Below are 23,670 nucleotides of genomic sequence, written 5' to 3'. Positions count from 1 at the left end.
GAAGGGGCAGCAACTTCACAAATGGGCCAGAACCAGTAATTCGGGTCCTCGTTGTAATTAGAGCGACGAAGGTCAGGATCTAATTTAATCACGGCCAGAGTTGACCACACTGGCCTTTTCCCTCCTGGGGTCTGTGTTCCTGTGTGTTGCCAGCAGCCGGGTACCTGGGTGAGGCTCCCACCCTGTCCTGTCTCCACGGATAGCTCCTCCTTGCTCTGGAAATTCTCCTCGTCCTAGTCTCCTTGTGCTAGTGGCCAAAACGGTAGTTCCCCCCTAACGGGACACAGAATATTTAAAATTTAATAGGGCTTTGGGGAGGCGCAGACCCAGAAGAGAGGATTTCCAAGTGGAGATGTTGGCCCAGCGTTGGCAGGAGTTGGGGGTGGGTGGGTCTTCGTGCTGAGCGGCGTCCCATCTCTTATCACAGAGCCTGTTTCTTTCTCTCTCTCTCTCTGAGTCAGGAATTTCTGCTGCTGAAGGGCCTCTGCCCCCCGGAAGAAGCAAACACCAGGAGTGAATCCAGCCACTGCAGCTGACATACTTCAATTACGTTTCCAAAGAGGCTGCAGTTCCTTAGCCGGCCCCGGGGTGGGGTGAGCGCACAGAACTCACCTCCCGGGGCGGCCTCTGCGAGCTCGGCACTGGGCCTTGCAGGATGGGGCCCAAACGTCCATCCCAAGGCCTTTCTTTTCTCTTTTCTCACTCCCCTCCCCATCCTCCTGCCAATCGGGGGATGCGATGCTGCCCTGTTAGAATCGGGATGATGGCAGTGCCTTGGAACCCAGATTCTGGCGTTTTCTGTCTCCCCTTCCCATGGCGGCTTTCCTCTCTCTGGCCTCCCTGGCAAAGAGAATCTCCTCTATCCGAGATCAGGGTGCACTTCTTGGGAAGAGGCAGGCATGAGATTGCTAGAGGCCCAGGTGAGAAGTCATTGAGGGCAGATGTCAATTCTGCAAAGGGAGTGGATTCTGCAAAGACAAGTGGATTTGGAAAAGGGTCTTGAAAAGCTATCTGGGGGTGGCGAGGTGGCACTTAGTGCCTGTTTGGCGGCTGCATGCTAAAGCCGCAGAGGATGCTTTTGCTGAGTGCTACAAACGTTTCTGTAAGGCTGAAAGGGTGGGTTTTCCTTCTTTGACACAGGAGGTGACTCCACAGAGCCCATGGGCATCGGAATGGGTTCCAGTCGCAGGACCAGGAGGGACTTTGTTCAGCCAGGTGAGGCCCTCGTGATGGGACCTGGCCGCTTTCCAAAAGTAAGACTTCCCTGCTGGCTTCTTCTTGCTCCCTTGTAGGGGAGCCAGCTTGTTGGCTTTGTTTGCTGGTTGGGCTGCCAGTCCCCAAGCTTCATGGTACCCGCCTGCCTGAGGCCCCAGAGCAGATGGCCGGCCTGGTGAGGGGGAGTGGGAGCCCTGCCCCCGCCCCCGAGTCGTTCATGTGTCTCCTCTCGCCCTCACAGCCTACAAACGGCTGCTCCTCCTCCCCCTCCCCTCCTCTCTCCCACCTCACTCTCCAGCAGCCAGATCTGACAGATTGTCCCTGTGTCTGCCACCGAAACCTAATTTCTCCATACCGCTTCAGACACTCAATCTTTCTCCCTGGCAAGACCCTTTTACTTGGGGTTGCAAAGCATGACAGTTCTAGGCTTTGTTTCTAGCCTGTTGGAACACTGGACTCTTTTGAATAATTGGATTCAAGACTTAGGAGGTGTTTTCACTCCCAGTAGAGATGGGTAAGGACATTGTAGGATCCTAACATGACCTGCCAGAGCAGGTGTCTGGGGAGATGGGGCTTGGCCTCACAGTGTGACCCTGCAGAAGCACTCACTTTAGAGCTCCTTCAATAATAAGCCCATTTAAATAGAACTTAAACAAATTTCTTTTTTTTGAGATGGAGTCTCGCTCTCGTTGCCCAGGCTGGAGTGCAATGGTGCCATCTGGCCTCACTGCAACCTCCGCCTCCCAGGTTCAAGCGATTCTCCTGCCTCAGCCTCCCGAGTAGCTGGAATTACAGGCGCCCACCACCACACCTGGCTAATTTTTGTATTTTTAGCGTAGAGACAGGGTTTCACCATGCTGGCCAGGCTGGTCTTGAACTTCCAACCTCAAGTAATCTGCCCACCTCGGCCTCCCAAAGTGCTGGGATTACAGGCATGAGCCACCATGCCCGGCCAGAACTTAAACAATTTTTAACACAACTTTTTATATGCTATGCATGTATACATAGCATATAAAAATTTTAAACAACTTACCAGAATATGACTGGTTCTAAAAATCCTACTTGCATCCCCCTAGAATGAAGACTGGACACCGGCGAGTCTATTCTAAACATTCTGATTTCAGCTCCAAAGTGAATTTTTAAGAACAAGTTCCAGAAATGAATTGGCAGTGGTGATATTAAATGCATATTTAGTTTTCCAAGATGTGCACTTTTTAGTGCTGTTGGACTATTTAGGAATAGCCAGTACTCACTTTGATGTATAGTTCTGATATTATTGGCAAAAATAAACAAATCAAAAGCACAAAACAGGAAACTGACAATGTCATGTCTCTGAAGAGCACGTCTGTATATAATCCTCCTACACAGGTATACACACCTTCATCCATCTATTCTAAACACGAAGAATGTACCAGAGAAAAGGGGAGAAAAATTGGTTTCTAAGCCCTGCAGTCCAACTCTTTTTTTTTTTTTTTTTTTTTCCTGAGATAGAGTCTCACTCTGTCACCCAGGCTGGAGTGCAATGGCACGATCTTAGGTCACTGCAGCCTCTGCCTCGTGGGGTTCAAGTGATTCTCCTGCCTCAGCCTCCTCAGTAGCTAGCACTACAGGCATGCGCCACCATCCTGGCTAATTTTTTGTATTTTTAGTAGAGACGAGGGTTTCACCACATTGGCCAGGCTGGTCTCGAACTCCTGACCTCAAGCAATCTGCCCAACTCGGCCTCCCAAAGTGCTGGGATTACAAGTGTGAGCCACTGCGCCTGGCCTATGCAGTCCAACTTTTGACTGTGTCCTCTCAGGGTAAGGGAACTCAGAAGCCTACCCCAGGCCTGAAATCCTTTGCAAGTGTTCAGAAATCATGCAGGACAGTAGTTGCTTTTGATGTCCTCCTGCCCTTCGCAGGCCTTTCAGAAATCCAATGTTTTTTTCATGGCCTCTTGTATTCTATTTAGGAAAGACGATATGAAGGGTGGTCATGTCTGAAACTGGTTTTGTTCCTGTTTTCGGTATCTTGTCACAAAACTGGCAGTTCATCACAAAGCAATTAATGCTGCATGACTTAATGAACATTTGATACATTTTTTTTTTTTTTTTTTTTGAGATGGAGTCTTGCTCTGTCACCCAGGCTGGAGTGCAGTAGTACAATCTCGGCTCACAGCAACCTCCGCCTCCCGGGTTCAAGCGATTCTCCTGCCTCAGCCTCCTGAGTAGCTGGGATTACAGGCGCGTGACACCACGCCTGGCTAATTTTTGTATTTTTAGAAGAGTCAGGGTTTCACCATATTGGTCAGGCTGGTCTCGAACTCCTGACCTCAGGTGATCCTCCTGCCCCAGCCTCCCAAAGTACTGGAATTTAGGCGTGAGCCACTGCGCCCGGCCTGATGTGTTTATTTAGTTGGGTGGGAGGGAGAGTAGCTCTGTAGCCCTCAGAAGATAGACGCTGCCTAGTGGGCTCAAATAACTCATCCTGGTTAATTTCTTCTAATATTATATAATTCTCTATAATTTGAAGTCCAGATAGTAAAATATATGCTGATAATATATGCTGATCTTTAGTGCAAACCAGTAGAAGGATTTGTTTGACCAGTAAAATCTTTTTATTTTAAATTTTATTTTATTTTTATCAAGCCAAATGGTAGGATTAGACTTCTAAAGAAAAACAGCAGACTATGGCTGGGCACGGTGGCTCACGCCTGTAATCCCAGCACTTTGGGAGGCCGAGGCAGGCAGATCACAAGGTCAAGAGATGGAGACCATCCTGGCCAACATGGTGAAACCCCAACTCCATTAAAAATACAAAAAATTAGCCGGGGGTGGTGGTGCACACCTGTAGTCCCAGCTACTTGGGAGGCTGAGGCAGGAGAATCGCTTGAACCGGGAGGCAGAGGTTGCAGTGAGCCGAGATCGCGCCACTGCACTCCAGCCTGACGACAGCGTGAGACTCTGTCTCAAACAAACAAACAAAAACCCAGCTGCTCCATCCTTCTCCACTTCTGACACATTCCCTAAGGACAAAAACTTTCAATTCTTTGTTTTGTTTCTTCTGTTACTGAATTTACCTCTATGTTTTCTAAATGGCACACTTACACTTCTATTTCTTGATTTTTCTGTTTTGGATTCTATTGGCTTCCTATGCAAGAGCCCCAGCTCACCACCTATATGATAAACTTCCCTATTCCCTTTCCTCCCAATATAGTTACTGTGTTAGTTCGTTCTTACACTGCTATGAAGAAATGCCCGAGACTGGGTAATTTATAAGGAAAATAGGTTTGATTGACTCAGTTCCACATGGCTGGGGAGGCCTCAGGAAACTTACAATCATGGCGGAAGGCACCTCTTTACAGGGTGGCAGGAGAGAGAATGAGGGTCAGCAGGGGAGATGCCAGACACGTATAAAACCATAAGATCTCATGAGAAGTCACTCTCAGAATAGCATGGGGGAAACTGCCCCCATGGTTCAATTATGGGGGTTATAATTCAAGATGAGATTTTGGGTGGGGGCACAGCCAAACCACATCAGTTACCATAATTTTTGTCAAGTCAGTAGTCAATGTTTGCATTACTATAACAATGTAAATATTATTTACAGCTGAGCCAAGCACTATGCTTTGCTGGCCTCTTTTTTTTCTTGTAGAGTCTTTTGTTTTCCCTGAAGTTAATGATTACCTCTTTGTTAAAAAAAAAAAAAAAAAAAAAAAATTTTTTTTTTTTTTGAAACAGAGTCTCACTCCATCACCCAGGCTGGAGTGCAGTGGCATGATCTCGGTTCACTGCAACCTCTGACTCCTGGGTTCAAGTGATTCTCCTGCCTTAGCCTCCCGAGTAGCTGGGATTACAGGCGTGCACCACCACGCCCAGCTGACTTTTGCATTTTCAGTAGAGACAGGGTTTCACCATGTTGGCCAGGCTGGTCTGTAACTCATGACCTCAAATGATCTGCCCCCCTTGGCCTCCCAAAATACTGTGACTACAGGCGTGAGCCACCATGGCCAGCCCCCCAGATTTTTTTTACTTCCTTTTTAATGTACCTATTAATGATTCATTCCTAAATTCTGCAGAGTCAAAAATCTTCTCTAACTTTATTCAACATATTGATTTCATTTATGGCTTAGAGGCATTCTTCCTGGAGATCATTATCCTTCTGCTCGATCTAGACCAGTTGTTCTTGAAGTCTGCTGCAGTCTGCTGTATAGCTCTCATCTCAGGACTTCTCTTCACCATTACCCTGAGGATTTCTTTCTTGCTTCCCAATGTTCGTCTTCTGTTTGGTCTCTCTCGCTCTGTCTGGCTTACTTCTTCGTTTTGGTGGAGCATCACCTCCAGGAGTTTCTTGAGAAAGGGTGTGTGGTAGCCAGCCTCCAAGATAAGCCCTAATAAGCCCCATCTCCTGGTATTTACACCCTGCACGGCCCCTCTCACATTGTACCAGGATTGATCTGTATGACTAATAAATATGACAGATGATGGTATGTCACTTCAGAGATTAGGATATGAAAAGCATTGTGCCTTTTATCTTGGAGGCTCTCACCTGTCTCCACCTCTCCTCCTCTCCTCCTCTGTCCTCCTTCCCCTCTCTTCCCTTCCTCTCACCTCCCCTCTCCTCTCTTCCCCCCTCTCCTCCTTCCCCTCTCTTCCCTTCCTCTCACCTCCCCTCTCCTCTCTTCCCCCTTCTCCTTCTGAGGAAAGGTCGTAAGCCCTGTCTTGAGCAGTCCTATAGGATGGGAAGGTGGAGCCTCCAGCCAACAACCACGGGAATGAGCTTAGAGGTTGATTCTTCAGCCTCAGTCAAGCCTCAGATGACTGCAGCTTTGGCCGATTCCTTAATTACTCCCTGATACGGTTTGGCTGTGTCCTCATCCAAATCTCATCTTGAATTGTAGCTCCCATAATTTCCACGTGTTGTGGGAGGGACCCGGTGGGAGATAATTGAATCATGAGAGAGGTTTTCCCCATACTGTTCTCGTGGTAGTGAATAAGTCTCACGAGATCTGATGGTTTTATAAGGGGTTTCCCCTTTCGCTCGGCTCTCATTCTCTCTTGCCTGCTGTCGCGTAAGACGTGCCTTTCACCTTCGGCTGTGATTGTGAGCCTTCCCCAGCCACATGGAACTGTGAGTCCATTAAACCTCTTTTTCTTTATAAATCACCCAGTCTCGGGTATGTCTTTATCAGCAGTGTGGAAACAGACTAATACACTCCCTCATGACAAACCCTTAGCCCAAACCACTCAGCGAAGCCACTGCCAGCTAAGCCACTCTCAAATTTCCCTCTCATAGAAAATAGGAGATAATAGATGTCCACTTTTTAAACCACCAAAATTTGATGTGACTTGTTATACAGAAATAGATATGACAAAGGTAAGTTTTTTGACACTGTGCTTCTGTAAAAATGTCTTTATATACCCGCACTTCTGACTGATGGTTTAACTGTATATAGAATTCTATTCAACCGTTGGAAATCCTCTTCCCTCAGAATTTTAAAGATGTTTATCCATTAGATCCTGGTTTACAGCGTTGATGTGAGTGTGTCCAATGTCTTTTCCCAAAAACTTTTAAAATCTTCTCTTCATTACAGTTGCTATGAAATTTCATCAGGCTATGCTTTGGTGTGAATCACTTTTTTCTTTTATCATTTGTGTGGTTTGCATTCAGTGAGCCCCTTTAATCTGGAAATGTATGTCTCTTATTTTTAAAAGATGTCATTACATTAATTTTTTAAATTACTTCTCTTCTGTTGTCATTTGTCTCTCTTCCTGGCACTTCTACTACTCAGACCAGTTCCCTGATTCCCTTGGCTTTTCTCTATTTTCCATCTCTTTGTCATTTTGTTTGACTTTCTGGGTGATATTTCATTTCTAACCATTCTATTGAATTTTTCATTTCAACAATTTTATTTTTTTTTCCTTTTTTGAGACGGAGTCTCGCTCTGTCACTCAAGCTGGAGTGTAGTGTCATGATCTTGGCTCACTGCAACCTCTGCCTCCCAGGTTCAAGTGATTCTCGTGCCTCAGCCTCCTGAGTAGCTGGAATTACAGGTGCGCGCCACCACGCCTATCTAATTTTTGTATGTTTAGTAGAGACACGGTTTCACCATGTTGACCAGGCTGGTCTCAAATTCCTGACCTTAAGTGATTCTGAAGGGTTTGAGAGGGAAGAATCTGGAAACCTAGTGGCTTATTAGATTTAGGGAACAAGAGGATGAGGGTACAGTAGGGAGATAGGGATTCCTGGATTTCTGGCTTCAGTGACTGGATGGGAGTGGTACTGTTCACCAAGAGGAATAAAGAGGAGGAGCACACACCCCATGGGAAGAGAGGGTGAGTTCTCTTTGGGTTCTGCTAAGATTAGGATGCCCATAGGATGGCTAGAAAATAGTTTGTTCTATCAGTTGAGATACTTGGGAGAAAAAAACTGAGCTAGACATTTAATAGACATTTAGGTTTGGGACATTAAGTTTGTTGTTGTTGTTGTTTTGAAACAGGATCTTCCCCAGGCTGCAGCGCAGTGGTGTGGTCACAGCTCACTCAAGCCTCAACCTTCCCAGGCTCAGGTGATCCTCCCACTTCAGCCTCCCGAGCAGCTGGACTACAGGTGCTCACCATCACCCCTGGCTAGTTTTTGTATTTTTTGTAGAGCTAGGGTTTTGCTCTGTTGCCCAGGCTGGTCTGGAACTCCTGGGCTCGAACAATCCTTCCTCCTCAGCCTCCCAAAGTGTTGGGATTACAAGCATGAGCCACTGCACCTGGCCAAGTCTGGGAGTTATTATCTATGGGTGATAGGTGGAAGTGAGAGAGTAAATGAGATCACCCAGAAGGAATGCAAGGGTGAGAAGAAGAGAGGATGGGGAATGCTGACTTTTAAAAGATGCCAGGAGGCCAAGGCAGGTGGATGATGAGGTCGGGAGTTCGAGACCAGCCTGGCCAACATGGCAAAACCCTGTCTCTACGAAAAATACAAAAATTAGTCCAGCGTGGTGGTGGGTGCCTGTAATCCCAACTACTCGGGAGGCTGAGGCAGGAGAATCGCTTGAACCCAGGAGGCAGAAGTTGCGGCGAGCCGAGATTGCACCACTGCACTCCAACCTGGGCAACAGAGCAAGAATCTGTCTCAGAAAAAAAAAAAAAAAAAGTGTCTCACACACACACACACACACACACACACACACACAGAGAGAGAGAGAGACACAGGGAGAGAGAAAGAGAGAGATGGGGAAAGAGAGACGGGGAGAGAGAAAGAGAGAGATGGGGAAAGAGAGAGACGGGGAGAGAGAAAGAGAGAGACGGGGAGAGAGAAAGAGAGAGACGGGGAGAGAGAAAGAGAGAGACGGGGAGAGGGAGAGAGAGAGACGGGGAGAGAGAGAGACGGGGAGAGAGAGAGACGGGGAGGGCGAGAGAGACTGGGAGAGAGAGAGAGATGGGGAGAGAGAAAGGGACGGAGCGAGAGAGGGAGAGAGAGAGACGGGGAGAGAGAGAGAGAGACGGGGAGAGAGAGAGAGAGAGACGGGGAGAGAGAGAGAGAGAGAGACGGGGAGAGAGAGAGAGAGACGGGGAGAGAGAGAGAGAGACGGGGAGAGAGAGAGAGAGACGGGGAGAGAGAGAGAGAGAGACGGGGAGAGAGAGAGAGAGAGACGGGGAGAGAGAGAGAGACGGGGAGAGAGAGAGACGGGGAGAGAGAGAGAGACGGGGAGAGAGAGAGAGAGAGACGGGGAGAGAGAGAGAGACGGGGAGAGAGAGAGAGAGAGACGGGGAGAGAGAGAGAGATGGGGAGAGAGAAAGAGACGGGGAGAGAGAGAGAGATGGGGAGAGAGAAAGAGACGGGGAGAGAGAGAGACTGGGAGAGAGAGAGAGACGGGGGGAGAGAGAGAGACGGGGAGAGAGAGAGAGAGAGACGGGGAGAGAGAGAGAGAGACGGGGAGAGAGAGAGAGACTGGGAGAGAGAGAGAGAGACTGGGAGAGAGAGAGAGAGACGGGGAGAGAAAGAGAGACGGGGAGAGAGAAAGGGACGGAGCGAGAGAGGGAGAGAGAGAGAGATGGGGAGAGAGACGGGGAGAGAGAGAGAGATGGGGAGAAAGAAAGAGACGGGGAGAGAGAGAGAGAGAGACGGGGAGAGAGAGAGAGAGACGGGGAGAGAAAGAGAGACGGGGAGAGAGAAAGGGACGGAGCGAGAGAGGGAGAGAGAGAGAGATGGGGAGAGAGAAAGAGACGGGGAGAGAGAGAGAGAGAGACGGGGAGAGAGAGAGAGAGAGACGGGGAGAGAGAGAGAGAGAGACGGGGAGAGAGAGAGAGAGAGACGGGGAGAGAGAGAGAGAGACGGGGAGAGAGAGAGAGAGAGACGGGGAGAGAGAGAGAGAGATGGGGAGAGAGAGAGAGATGGGGAGAGAGAAAGAGACTGGGAGAGAGAGAGAGACTGGGAGAGAGAGAGAGAGACTGGGAGAGAGAGAGAGAGACTGGGAGAGAGAGAGAGAGACTGGGAGAGAGAGAGAGAGACTGGGAGAGAGAGAGAGAGAGACTGGGAGAGAGAGAGAGAGAGAGACGGGGAGAGAAAGAGAGATGGGGAGAGAGAAAGGGACGGAGCGAGAGAGGGAGAGAGAGAGAGATGGGGAGAGAGAGAGAGAGAGACAGATGGGGAGAGAGAGACAGATGGGGAGAGAGAGAGATGAGAGAGAAAGAGAAAGAGAGAGAGAGAGAGCAAGAAAGTAGCAGGAAGGAAAGCCTGCCTGGCAAGAGGAGAGAGGGTCTCACAGGTAGGAGCATTAAGGAAGTAAGGTTATGGAAGAGGAGAACTGAAAAGTGAATGTTAGGTTGAACATCCAGGAAGTCACTGGGGCCTGGCAAAGTGGTGTGGGCAGAAGGCGGATGGCAGCATGTTGAGGAGGAAGGCGGCTTGGATGAGAGATGGTAGAGATGGCAAGTGGAGTCAGTTCTTTCCAGGAGCTTAGCTGAGAAAAGGAGGGAAACAGCAATGGTTAGTTAGAGGAAAGCATATGGCTGAAAGCAGTTTTTAAAAGGTGGTAAATGTCACATATATATAACACACGCGCATGAACGCGCGCACACACACACACACACACACACACTATGACAGAAAGAGAGACAGCAAGTGGGGCTTCCCTTGCATTGTGTTTGGAGACACTCATACAACAGGGAGTGACCGCAGGCGTTGGCAGTAGGTGGGTATGGCGGTGGATGTGGGTGTGTACAGGGTGCATATGGAAGGAGCAGGAAGGATCTGAGAGCTCTTTTTGTCTCAGGACCATCCATACAACAAATTCTTTCTGGGCATTTACTCAGTTCCAGACCCTGTATTTCTTGCTGGGAATAGGGAGATGAAAAACGCACCCCCAACCTTGGGAAAGCGCACTTCTCAGGAAGTTAGACATAGGTATACCAAAAAATGTTGGGGGACTCCTGCCCCAGCCTGGGAGTGGGTGTCAGGAGGTGACTCTAGGGCTCACCCTGGAGCCAGATCTGAAAGGATGAGAAATAATTTTTCAGGGGGACAAAACGAGAAGGGTGCACTTGGCTGTGAAGTTTAACCACGAATCTCTATGAGGCACCTTTGCATGCCTATTGGGCATATTGGGCATTCAAGGATGGTGGCAAGGGAGTCAGCCACCATCATTTGCATTGGGCAGAGACTCAAAAGCAGGCAGAGGAGTGGGAAAGCTTCATAATGGAACATGGGGAAGGCCCTCGTTTTGCCCTGAATGGAGACGGTTGTAATGGGGAAGCTGGAGGCAGGCCAACCTTGAATCCCACACTGGATTCAAGGCCAATAAGATGCCGCTCCCACCGAGCAATATACAATATCCAGTGGAGGAGACAAGCAAATGGGTTTGATGTCATATGCTAAATCTGGGGACATAGAAGGTAGCTTCTTGTGGAAGGAAACAGAATATGGGAGAGGGAAAGGCAGGGCAAGGGCCTTAGGTGATGTTGTGGGTTGCATTGCATCCCACAAAAAGATATTTTGAAGTTCTAACCCCTAGTTTCTGTGAATGTGATCTTATCTGAAAATAGGGGTTTAAGCCGGGTGTGGTGGCTCATGCCTATAATCCCAGCACTTTGGGAGGCCGAGGCGGTGGACTGCTTGAGGTCAGGAGTTCAAGACCCTCCTAACATGGTAAAACCCCATCTCTACTAAAAAATTTTTTAAAAATTAGCCAGGCATGATGGCGGATGCCTGTAATCCCAGCTACTTGGGAGGCTGAGGCAGAAGAATTGTTTGAACCTGGGAGGCAGAGGTTGCAGTGAGCCGAGATCACACCACTGCACTCCAGCCTGGGTGACAGAACAAGACTGTCTCAAAAAAAAAAAAAAAAAAAGAAAGAAAGAAAATACGGATTTTGCAGATGTAATCAAGTGTGGAAATAAATAAATCCAGACCGCCTAAATGAGAACAAGCAAAGGCTATTTGTTCAGAGCTTGCTGTAGCAAGGGAGTCAGCCACCATCATTTGCATTGGGCAGAGACTCAAAAGCAGGCAGAGGAGTGGGAAAACTTCATAATGGAACATGGGGAAGGTCCTCGTTTTGCCCTGAATGGAGACGGTGGGGAAGCTGGAGGCAGGCCTGGTTAACCAGGAGCAGGCTGACTGCGTTCTATATGGTTGGTTAGGGGAGTATATCTGGCTTTCTCTGATTGGTCCTAAGTTGGAAATGGGAGCAATAATTAAGGAAGTTGTCAGTTACAAATCAAATCAAAACAAAACAAGGGTTATTGTTTAGCTTCCTGGACTGGTTGCTACAGGAAGTAGTTTTACTTCCTGGACTGGTTACTGCGGATAATGGGTTGACTTCCTGGACTGGCTGCAGACTATGGGTCAGAGTTTGATTTTTATATATGATCTGTCCCTTGTCTCTGCATATTCAGTCTCTCATGAGTTAAATGAGGTTATTAGGGTGGATCCTAATCCAGTATAACTGGTATGGTATCTTTATAAGAAAAGAAAACAGAGACACAGGAACAGACACACAGGGAGACAGCCATGGGCCGACGGAGGCAGAGATTGGAGTGATGCTGCTACAAGCCAAGGAGTGCCAAGGATTGCTGGCAACACTGGAGGCAAGAAGAGTCAGAGAAGATTCTTGCTGAGAGCCTTTAGAGGGAGCGAGACCTGCTGACACCTTAATTTCGGACTTCTGGCCTCCAGAACTATGGGAGCATAAATTTCTGTTCCTTTTTTTTTTTGAGACTGGCTACTCTAGTTCCATTGCCTTTCCATGTGCATCTTGAGAATCAGCTTATTCACTTACTAATTTCTTCTATCTTCTCTGGGGAGCAGTAGAAGAGGGAATAGGAGGTAAGGGCTTGGAGAGTTAGGAGAGTTCCCCCAAACTTGAGGGAAATGAGGAAGCAGTGAACACGTGAGATTACTGCCTAATATCTGGAGCCCAGAGGTGGTTGGAGAGTGTGAACTTGGGGGCCATCACCTATATACAAGGTTATAAGATTTTCTCTAGCAATACTGAACAGCATGGGGCTTGGGTTGGGAATGGAGATGTCGGCTGGTTATATTACCAGCAAAACATGGTCCTCCCAAAGGTCTTGCCCAACTCAGTTACATACAGAAGAGAGGACAAACATCTTTATATGATATGTAAGGTCTGTCACAGTCTGTTCCTATCCCACTTCTCCACCCTTTCAGCAGACAGGCCCAAACACTTCTGAACTTTAGTTGTAGACAGGGTTTGCATTCTTACCTATGGAGCTCCTGAGCTTCGTGCAAACCAAAGAACATGGTAGGGTATTCATGCCCACATCCCAGAGCATTCTATGAGAGTTAGCAAGCCCATCTACTCAGATTGCACAGACGGCCTCGGGGGTCCAAGAAAAGGCTAGACAAGGGGGAGAGAAAATATGGCTCACAGAACCTGAGCAGGGGCCATAAAGGTCAATGGGTGCTAGGTCCCAGGGACAGTAGGAGTTCAGCATACCTGGCCATGTCTAATTCATGTGACACCCTCCACTCTTGCCTTCTGATACGGTTTGGCTGTGTCCCCACCCAAATCTCATCTTGAATTGTAGCTCCCACAATCCCCATGTGTTGTGGGAGGGACCCAGTGGGAGGTAATTGAATCAAGGGGGCGGGATTTTCCCGTGCTGTTCCCATGATAGTGAACAAGTCTCGTGAGATCTAATGGTTTTATAAAGGGCAGTTCCCCTGCACATGCTTTATTGCCTGCTGCCATGTAAGACGTGCCTTTGCTCCTCCTTTGCCTTCCACCATGATTGTGAGGCCTCCCCAGCCATGTGGAACTGAGTCCATTAAACCTCTTTTCCTTTATAAATTACTGTGTCTTGGGTATGTCTTTATTAATAGCATGAGGACAGACTAATCCATCTTCCTCAAGGTGCCTGTGTGCTCTGGGAAAAAGAGGGTTACAGTATGAGGGGGAGAATCACACTCCTAGCTTACAACATCCCTTCTGTGGTCCTCACCACAGAACAGCAGGTCAAGCAAAGCTGCTGACCAGGGATGGGGAATCACAATAGAGCCAGGTGGCCTGCAGGAGCTAGGCCAGAAGTCTAGGGTCCAGAGACGGTCATCAGCAGGTGGCAGTGAACTGCGGGCAGTTGAATGACAGGGGTCATTGGAGGAAAAGACACTGCAGGAGAAGAGGGATGCTACAGGGGACAGCTCTGACCAAATGTATGGCAACCCCTCAACCTGTGAGGATCCCAGGAGGTAAAGTGACCTTACTCAGATTCTACCTCCATTCCCAGAAGATTCTGGGGAAGATAAATCCTAGGAAAAGACTGAATAATGCACTGCCAAGGGCTCAGAACATTGATAACTGGGTTATGAGTATAAATGCCACAGAGTTGTATTCATATATTCCTCAGAAGCATTCTGCAAGGTGAGTTTTAGAATCTCCAGCTTGCAGTTAAGGAACTAAGGCTCAGATAGGCTATTGTTTTGCTCAAAGTTATCTGTTAGTAAGTGGCAGAGCCAGGTCTGTCTGTCCCCAAAGCATACAAGCTCCACACCCACTCAAGTTCTCAGCAAAGTCTTCCTGTAATCACCAAGACAGAAACGGCGCCTCTCTTTTATACAATCAGCTCAGTTTGCTCACAGATCCCTCATCATTGGTTGTTTCCCTGTCTTTTTTTACCTCTTCGCTGGTCCTCAAACATTACCCTTGCAAGGGTGGCCTGAAAAATTGATCCAAACCCCATACTTTGTAACTAAGTGAATCAGGAGGGCCCAGGAATCTGCATTTAAACAGGATGCCCAGGCATTTTCTCCAAGGTCAGTTTCATTTTTGGTATGCAGCGGTCAACAAGAGCTGGAATAGATGAGCCACAGTCGTATCAATTTCTGTTGGTGGGTAGGACCCAGTCCTCATCCTGCCCTGTTCCTTTTTTTTCCATTTTCTTCCTTCCTGTCTGAGTCAGCTCAGGCTGCTGTAACAGCATATCATAGACTGGACAGCTTAAACAACAAACATTTATTTCTCACAGTTCTGGAGTCTGGGAAGCCCAAAATCTAATGTCTGGAAAGGGCCCACTTCCTGATTTGCAGATAGACACCTTCTTGGTGGAGACCATGTATCCTCACATGGTCGAGAGATGATCTGTTTTCCATGTGAGGATATTGCAAGATCTCTCTTGCATCTCTTCTGTGGGCACTAATCCCATTCATGAGGGTTTCATGCCCATGATCTAATCACTTCCCCAAATCCCCATGTCCTAATACCATCACATTGAGAATTAGGGCTTCAACATATGAACTTGAGGGGATGCATTCAGTCTATAGCATCCCCCCAGGAGGAGCCTGAGGCTTTTGGCCATTTATTTTTTCTGGGAGTGGTGGGAAGAGCTATTCCTGGGTCTTGCCACTCATACTTTTTTTTTTTTTTTTTAAGACGGAGTCTTGCTCTGTCGCCCAGGCTGGAGTGCGGTGGTGGGATCTCGGCTCAGTGCAAGCTCCGCCTCTTGGGTTGTCACCATTCTCCTGCCTCAGCCTCCCGAGTAGCTGGGACTACAGGCGCCCACTACTACGCCCAGCTAATTTTTTGTATTTTTAGTAGAAACAGGGTTTCACCGTGTTAGCCAGGATGGTCTCGATCTCCTGACCTCGTGATCCACCTGCCTCGGCCTCCCAAAGTGCTGAGATTACAGGCGTGAGCCACTGCGCCTGGCCGCCACTCATACATTTCAAAAAAAGTCTTGCTTGTCTGCCTTCTTCCCAGTGCCCACTCCCAACCTGAACCCACTTCCTTGGTGACCATGCTCTTAGGAATACATGTCTTTTTTTAAAAACGAAACAAAAAAAATTTTTTTTTTTATTACAAAATAGTTGCATGCTCAACAAAGATCACTTGAAAAACACAGAAAAGGCAGGCTGTGGTGGCTCACACCTGTAATCCCAGCACTTTGGGAGGCCAAGGCGGGTGGATCATTTGAGGTCAGGAGTTTGAGGCCAGCCTGTCCAACATGGTGAAACCCCGTCTCTACTAAAAACAAAATTAGCCAGGCATGATGGCATACGCCTATAATCCCAGCTACCTGGGAGGCTGAGACACGAGAATTGCTTGAACTGGGGAGGTGGAGGATGCAGTGAGCCAAGATTGCGCCACTGCACTCTAGCTTGGGCGACAGAGTGAGACTGTCTCAAAAAACAAAAAAAAAAAAAAAAAAAAAAAAAAGAGAGAGAGAGAAACACAGAAAAGCACAGAGTAGAAAACACACACCAGTCAAGCACTGGGTGATCCTCTCAGACAGACCCAGCCTCTATACGAATGTGGTGTCTGGCCCTCCAGTCTTTCTAATATGTGGTTGTAGCTTCCTAGAAGCACCCCCCTTTCCTCCAAGTGCACCCAGTGGCTTGATTTCCCTAGCCTTCCCCATACCCCTACACCCCCCACCACACCCACTAGTGCCCCACTTGCTTTGAGATTATGGACTTATCTGTGTGATCTTCCAGCTGGCCTGCTCCCTCCCTACTTCATTCCTTTTACAGGAATCGCCATCTTTGGGGGACACATTGCAAGTAGATAATGCCATGTGCTTTGCTGACATCAGTTACTACTCCATCTTCCTCTTTCCTGTGTTCCTTCTCCCTACCTAGGACTAGGAAGTGACATCTTCTGTATTAATATTTTAAAATTTTGGCACAGAAAATGAAACATTCAAAGACTTGGGATCCCACTGCAAATTGAAAATGAAACAGCCCTGGCTGGGCGCGGTGGCTCACACCTGTAATCCCAGCACTTTGGGAGGCGGAGGCGGGCAGATCATGAGGCCAGGAGATCGAGACCATCCTGGCTAACACGGTGAAACCCCGTCTCTACTAAAAAATACAAAAAAAATTAGCCAGGCATGGTGGCAGGCGCCTGTAGTCGTAGCTACTCAGGAGGCTGAGGCAGGAGAATGGTGTGAACCCAGGAGGTGGAGCTAGCAGTGAACCGAAATCGCGCCACTGCACCCCAGCCTGGGTGACAGAGTGAGATTCCATCTCAAAAAAAAAAAAAGGAAAAAAGAAAATGAAACAGCCCTATGGGGATTAGTCCCCTTTCTTCCCCTCCTCCCCTCGTAGAGATGTCCTGAAGTCTGCAGGCAATCTGTATCCAATCTCTCCTTAAACCCTCAGAGGATGGCACTGCCCCCCTTCGCCTTCCCCATGTTGCCAATGTCACCTGTAATGACTAGGGACCTGTAATGACTAGGGAGAGTGATGGATGTATTTGGGGATAATAAACCTGACCTGCTTTGGAACCAAGAACAAATCCTGTTTCCATGCAAATGCGGTTTATAATAAAAACCTGCCAGGACGGAAGTACAGGGGCTGCTCTTCCCAGCAAATTGCTCCATTTGACAGAACATTCTTCAAAGTTATCCCAGGAGGGATCAAAGCAGCAGCAGCTGTTGAAAGGGTTTGCCTCTAAAGGATTTGGATGTGTGGCCACTTCTGTTTAATTAAGCAGTGACAGGGCAGCAGCAAGCTGTGCAAGGATGCGAGGTAGGATAGCAGCCCGTCTTTGCTTTCTCAACATTGCAGGCAAAGCCATAATCTAAAGTAGGATTTGAAGTCATATGTTTCACTGTCCTACCTGACAGAATGAGCTCTTTGCAGATTCTCAACTCTGAAATGTGCAGAGATTGGGTAAAGGAGGAGGGATGCAGTTCCCATGTGCCTTCTCTGTGCCTGGCCTGATGATAGTACTCGGGGGGCAGAGTCCCATTTAACCCTCAAAGAAACAGAAAGCTATCTTCCTGGGAGGAATAACTTCCCACCTCCACTGTGGAGAGGTCAGTAACCTCCTTAAGTTCTCACAGCTGATTAACGCATAATTGGAGTCACTTTGTGAAACCCCAGTTCTTTTTTTCTCTAAGCTTTATTGAAGTGTCATTATCAAATATAACTTGTATCTATTTATACAGCGTATAAATGTGTATAATGTGTATAAAAGGTGTATAATGTGATGATTTGCTTTTTGCATATATTGTGAAATGATTACCACAATCAACTTAATGAACACATCCGTCACCTCATAGAGTTACCTTTTAGTTTTTGTTTTTGTTTGTTTGAGACAAAGTCTCACTCTGTAGCCCAGGCTGGAGTACAATGGTACAATCTTGGCTCATTGCAACCTCCACCTCCCGGGTTCAAGCAATTCTCCTGCCTCAGCCTCCTGGGTAGCTGGGATTACAGGTGCCCGCCACCACACCCAGCTAATTTTTGTATTTTACCATGTTGGCCAGGCTGGTCTCAAAGTCCTGACCTCAAGTGATCTGCCCACCTCAGCCTCCCAAAGTGCTGGGATTACAAGCGTGAACCACCGTGTCCAGCCTACCTTTTGTTTTTAATGGCGAGGACACTTAAGGCCTATGCTGTCTGAGGCCCAAGCTCTTTTCCTATGCTATTGCCTACTTTGCCTGGTCACTGAAGGAGTGCAAGGAGAGAGAGTCAAGGTTATCCCAGAAGAGGGAATGTAATTACTTCCAGGCTAATGGATGGACTCCAACGCTACATGAAAACAGAACTAGGGTTCCAGGAAGCAGAGTTGAAGCAGGACAAGACCCCAGGGCTCTGAGAGTCTGGAGATGCTTCTGGAGGAGGGCATGGTGCAAGAAGAGGAGAATAGTGCATTGTGGGGAGGTGGCCAACAGATAGTCCTGGCGCCATGTCAACTTCATCCTCCTGATCAGCTGTCACTAAGAAAATGTGCCCTAGGCTGGAAAGGGGGCCAAAAATAGGAGGTGAGAGAAATTCAGACATAAAGATGAGCTTCCAGAATTTTGTTATTTTTCATTCTCCTGCTACCTCCACTTCTAGATAACAGTGGTCTTCAAGGGGTACGGACAGCAAGCAAGAGCCTTCCAAGTCAACCATGCTTTGCTCTATTGCCATGCAGAGTCTCACTCTTGCCCAGGCTGAAGTACAAGGGATACAATCTCGGCTCACTGCAACTTCCGCCTCCCAGGTTCAAGCGATTCTCCTGTCTCAGCCTCCCGAGTAGCTGGGACTACAGGCATGTGTTACCACGCCCAGCCGATTTTTGTATTTTTGGTAGAGATGGGGTTTTGCCATGTTGGTCAAGCTGGTCTTGAACTCCTGACATCAGGTGATCCGCCTGCCTTAGCCTCCCAAAGTGCTGGGATTACAGGCGTGAGCCACCGTGCCTGGCCCAGATGTGGCAGCTGCTGGGCTGAGGTTTGCCTCTCCAGTCAGTGATTCGTTTGTTGTACCCTCGCCCATACCCGCTGTTGGGTCATCTCCTGTGGTCCATCTGTGCGGGCCGCTGTTGGCATTTGCTGGCACTGGGCTGGTATCTGGCCAGCAGGTAACTGCAGGACCCAAAGGGACTGCCCACCTGACAGCAGTATTGCCAGGCAACACTGGATGAGTTTCCCGCAGATCTGACTTCAACCGTTAAGCTCCTTGTAAAGCCATGTCTCTGTCCAGCAGGCTGCAAGTCAAATCAGACAATGTGACATCACTCTGGGGACTGATCACAGGGCATATGGTCAAAAGCACTTTGATTGAGACAATTATTTTCTTCCAGCACTGTGTATGCCTGTTATATGTGGTGCACCTTTGAATCAATAGGTGGGGACAATTTCACAATATTTTATAAATGTTTCAAAAAGGATTTTTGACTTTTAGAAGTTGTTTTTTTTAACTAATGCCTGCCTATCTTAAAATTTCTGATAAACTTTTTTTTTTTGCAAATAATTACTGCTCTGTGCTGTTAGTAATTATTACATTTGGAGACCACCTTGATGTCCAGTAATAGAGGTTTGACGAAATGTGCCATTTTTGTGAAAATAACTAGACCAATGCAAGGACAGGATCTGAAATAACAGCTAGTGTTTCTAGAAGCTCACTGTGCACCAGGTATGCTAAGGGCTCAGTCGACCTTATTTCATTCAGTCTGTACAACAACCTTATGGTGAAGGGACATTAACATCCCCTTTTCATAAATGGAAAAACTGAGGGGAGAGAGATGGAGGAATTTTTCTAAGGTCATGAGGGTTTAGATGTGGCATTTTTGTTTTTTATTCTTTATTTTTTTGGGATGAAGTCTCACTTTGTTGTCCAGGCTGGAGTGCAGTGGTACAATCTCGGCTCACTGCAACTTCTGCCTCCTGGGTTCAAGCGATTCTCCTGCCTCAGCCTCCCAAGTAACTGGGTCTACAGGCCTGTGGTACCACGCCCAGCTAATTTTTGTATTTTTGGTAGAGACAAGTGTTCACTATGTTACAAAGTAATCTGTATACCAAGTGTGAGATGTAAATACATACCTGGTTATTGTAACAACTTTGCAAATTTTAAAAATTAGTGAGGCAGTGCCAAAACAGTAAAGCAGGAATAATTGATTTAAAGTGAGTTGGATTTTTTTTTTAAACTATCCCCATCTCCTCATCTACTCAAAATTTAGATTCTTGTATTTTAATGTTTTCTCCCTACTGTTATGTATTTTGGGGTTGAACTCCTGACCTCAGATGATCCACCTGCCTTGGCCTCCCAAAGTGCTGGGATTAGAGGTGTGAGCCACCACGCCCAACCCATATGTGGCAGTTTAACCCCAAAGCCTACGCTCAAAGCTACTGTCCTGGAGATAAGGCTACTTGTCACTGGGTGGTGAGATTACAGGCATTTTTATATTAATCTTGCTGTCTGTATATGCGCACATTGCTTTTGCAATAGGAAAAAACCCAAACATATATAACAGTAGAGAAAAAACAATAAAATATAAGAATCTAAATTTTCAGTAGATGAGGAGATGGGGATAGTTAAAAAAAATTCCCAACTCACTTTAAATCAATTATTCCTGCTTTACTGTTTTGGCAATGCCTCACTAATTTTCTAAATTTGCAAAGTCGTTACAGTAACCAGGTATGTATTTATATCTTCCACTTGGTGTACAAATAACTTTGTAATTGTCCCAAATTTGTTTTAACGAATTGGTGGACATTAAGGTTGTTTTTAATTTGTCCCTATTCTGTAGACGGAGCTGGAAATAATTAATTGGAAATAAATTTGAAGGTGCCCGGTGCAGTGGCTCATGCCTATAATCCCAGCACTTTGGGAGGCCGAGGCGGGCAGATCACCTGAGGTCAGGAGTTCAAGACCAGCCTGGCCAACATGGCAAAACCCCATCTCTACTAAAAATACAAAGATTAGCTGGGCATGATGGTGGGCACCAGTAATCCCAGCTACTCGGGAGGCTGAGGCAGGAGAATGGCTTGAACCTGGAAAGTGGAGGTTGCAGTGAGCTGAGATCGTGCCACTGCACTCCAGCCTGGGCAACAGAGTGAGACTCCATCTCAAGAAAAAAAAAAAAAAAAAGAACGAAAACCCACGAACTAGAGGAAACTCGAATCGTAGAAAAAATAAAGTGTTCATGAAGCCAGTTCAGGGTGTTTGGGAATTAGGAATCCTTAGGGAAAACACAGGGGCAGTAGTTTGGATCACATTGCCATCCTGACAAAACGACAGTCAAATTGCATTGTAGTGAATATTTGTCTTTTTTGGTTGCCCACCATATGAATCATCTTATGGGGAATTTCCCATCTTATGAGATAGAGCTCACCTCTGGAATAACCAGGTATCAGACTTCCCAGCCTCCTTTGCAAATGGGCCGGGATGCATGAGCTTAGAAATGCAAATCACATGCACCTGCACATAGCTTTGGATGAGAAGCTGGTGACAGAAAGAAGCAGCGGCCACAAGGAATCTATTCCTGGGCCAGGTACAGTGGCTCATACCTGTAATCCTGCCACTTTAGGAGGCCAAGGAGGGTGGATCACCTGAGGTCAGGAGTTTGAGACCAGCCTGGACAACACGGAAAAACCTTGTCTCTACTAAAAATATAAAAATTAGCCAGGCTTGGTGGCGGGTGCCTGTAATTCCAGGTACCCAGGAGGCTGAGGCAGGAGAATCACTTGAAGCCAGGAGGCAGAGGTTCCAGTGAGCCAAGATCGTGCCACTGCACTCCAGCCTGGGTGACAGAGGGAGACTCCATCTCCAAAATAATAATAATAATAATAATAATAATAATAATAATAATGCATTTTTATGAGGGTGGCAGAAGCAGCGGTTGTGTCCAAATCTGGAAGACACATGGCAATGATTCTGGAAACAGTATTGAGGGGTCTCAGTGCTGGTGATGCAGCCTGAAGCACTGACACCCTCAGGGTTGCAACACCACTGTCTTCACTGGGTTAGTTCTATGGTGCAATTAGGGGATATCATCTGACTATTTACCGCTGTGTGGTTGTTCTGTTCCTCCTGAGAGGTCTGCAACTGACTCAACCATTTAATAAATTTTATTTCCATTTCAATAAGGCAGAATTAGTTTTTATTAAATGCAAGTAAAATTTCTGATGGATGTACACGTTACCATTGATTTCTATATATTTACTATGTGTACCTTTAATCCAATAGTGTCTGGTTTTTTTGTTTGTTTGTTTGTTTTTTTTTTGACAGTCTCACTTTGTTGCCCAGGCTGGAGTGCAGTGGCACAATCTCGGTTCACTGCAACCTCCACCTCCTGGGTTCAAGCGATTCCCCTGCTTCAGCCTCCCAAGTAGCTGGGACTACAGGCGCCCGCCACTACGCCTGGCTAATTTTTATGTTTTTAGTAGAGTTGGGGTTTCACCATGTTGGCCAGGCTGGTTGCGAACTCCTGACCTCAAGTGATCTGCCTGCCTTGGCCTCCCAAAGTGCTGGGATTACAGGTGTGAGCCACTTCCCCCAGCCCCAGTAGTGTCTTTATACTATAAAATGATTGTAGGATCAGGAAATACATCCAGGATTAAGAGAGTTTTTCAGAAGCTTTGGGCTTTTAAAAATAATACAAGATATTTGCATAGCTAATAATGTAAGATATTTGCATGGATGATCTAAGCTTAAAATTTTATAGAAGTCATTTAAAAGGATTGGAGAGGGATCTTGTTGCAGTTAATAAATTGGGTCATATATTGAAGTTTCCAAAAGCCATGAAGGTTGGGATGAAAACATTATTTATAATGAATCTCATACTGAGTTATTTTCCCAAATGGCGGTACATTTACATAATAGCAGGAAGTCTTGATTTTCCATGTTGCTGTGATTCTAGCTCATTTAGTCCAATAGCATATCATTAATAACTCTTAGGACAGCCTTGCACCACTATTGAAATCTGTGTCTGGGGGATACCTAAGAGAAAGAAAATACTTTTTCCAGCCATCTTCCCCTTCCACACAGGAATATCAAAGCACATACATACAGATGTATTTAGGTCAAGGATTTTGTGAGGTTTCTAGCCATGCATTTTAATTGAGGTTTTATATGAGGTTAGGGAGAGGTGGGAGTTTTGGGGCCAGAATCTGGAATGCAGGATACTGTTCATGTATGAAATGGTATCCTTTCAGCAAACCTTCCCTGAATCCCTTTCAGGCTACTCTAGGTGCTGAGGCCATGCATAACTTACAATTATATTCAACTCCAAGTAATAGAAAGCCCCAAATAACAGTGGCTTAAGTTAGAAAAAAGCCTACAAGTAGTCCAGGGCTGATATTGTGTTAAATACTGGTAGTGACCCAGGATTCTCCTGTTTTATTGCTCTGGTAGGGGTTGCTTTCACCCGCAAGGTCCCTTGTGGTCCAAGAAGGGCTGCTATAGCAGCAGCCATTACGCCACATCCCAGCCAGCAGGAAACAGGAAGCAGAGAAGGGCATGCTTCCTCCTTTTAGGATACTTCCTGGTTAGCGCTTAGTCACATGACCATGCGTAGCTACAAGGGATGCTGGAAAATGCAGTCTTTATCCCAGTAGCCGTGTGCCCAGCTAAGAACTGGAGTGTCTTTAATGGAGGATGATGAAGAGAGTAGATTCCTAAAGACAATTAGCTGCCTCCATCCCAAACAGTTATAGAGAATTAGAGTTTATCCTCTAAGGGAGGAAACCAACACGTACACTGTCAACTACCTTCTTGCAATGTGTTAAATGTGTTTATAGTGATGTA

At 46.9% G+C, this 23,670-nt stretch overlaps 1 protein-coding gene across 5 annotated transcripts in view; it reads left to right on the top strand.

Moving 5' to 3' along the window:
* Positions 1–23,670, top strand: part of SLC39A11 (solute carrier family 39 member 11) — a 564,735-nt gene that overhangs the window by 36,668 nt on the left and 504,397 nt on the right. Inside the window, exons 1-2 of one of the 5 annotated variants that reach the window (XM_054535706.2) lie at positions 826–920; positions 1,141–1,215. The exons of 1 other annotated variant lie outside the window; for it this stretch is intronic. In XM_054535706.2, the coding sequence (XP_054391681.2) occupies positions 1,161–1,215 (55 nt within the window). In that variant the 5' untranslated portion in view covers positions 826–920; positions 1,141–1,160. Of the gene's footprint in view, positions 1–825; positions 921–1,140; positions 1,216–23,670 lie in introns of those variants that run through there. 3 more of the 5 variants (XM_054535705.2, XM_054535703.2, XM_054535704.2) reach the window with 3 other exon arrangements.

This window comes from Pongo abelii, chromosome 19 (genome assembly GCF_028885655.2).
Source record: "Pongo abelii isolate AG06213 chromosome 19, NHGRI_mPonAbe1-v2.0_pri, whole genome shotgun sequence".
NCBI classification, from domain to species: Eukaryota; Metazoa; Chordata; class Mammalia; order Primates; family Hominidae; genus Pongo; species Pongo abelii.
Note: the sequence above shows the minus strand (reverse complement) of the source record. Positions and strands in the feature narration are given on the sequence as shown.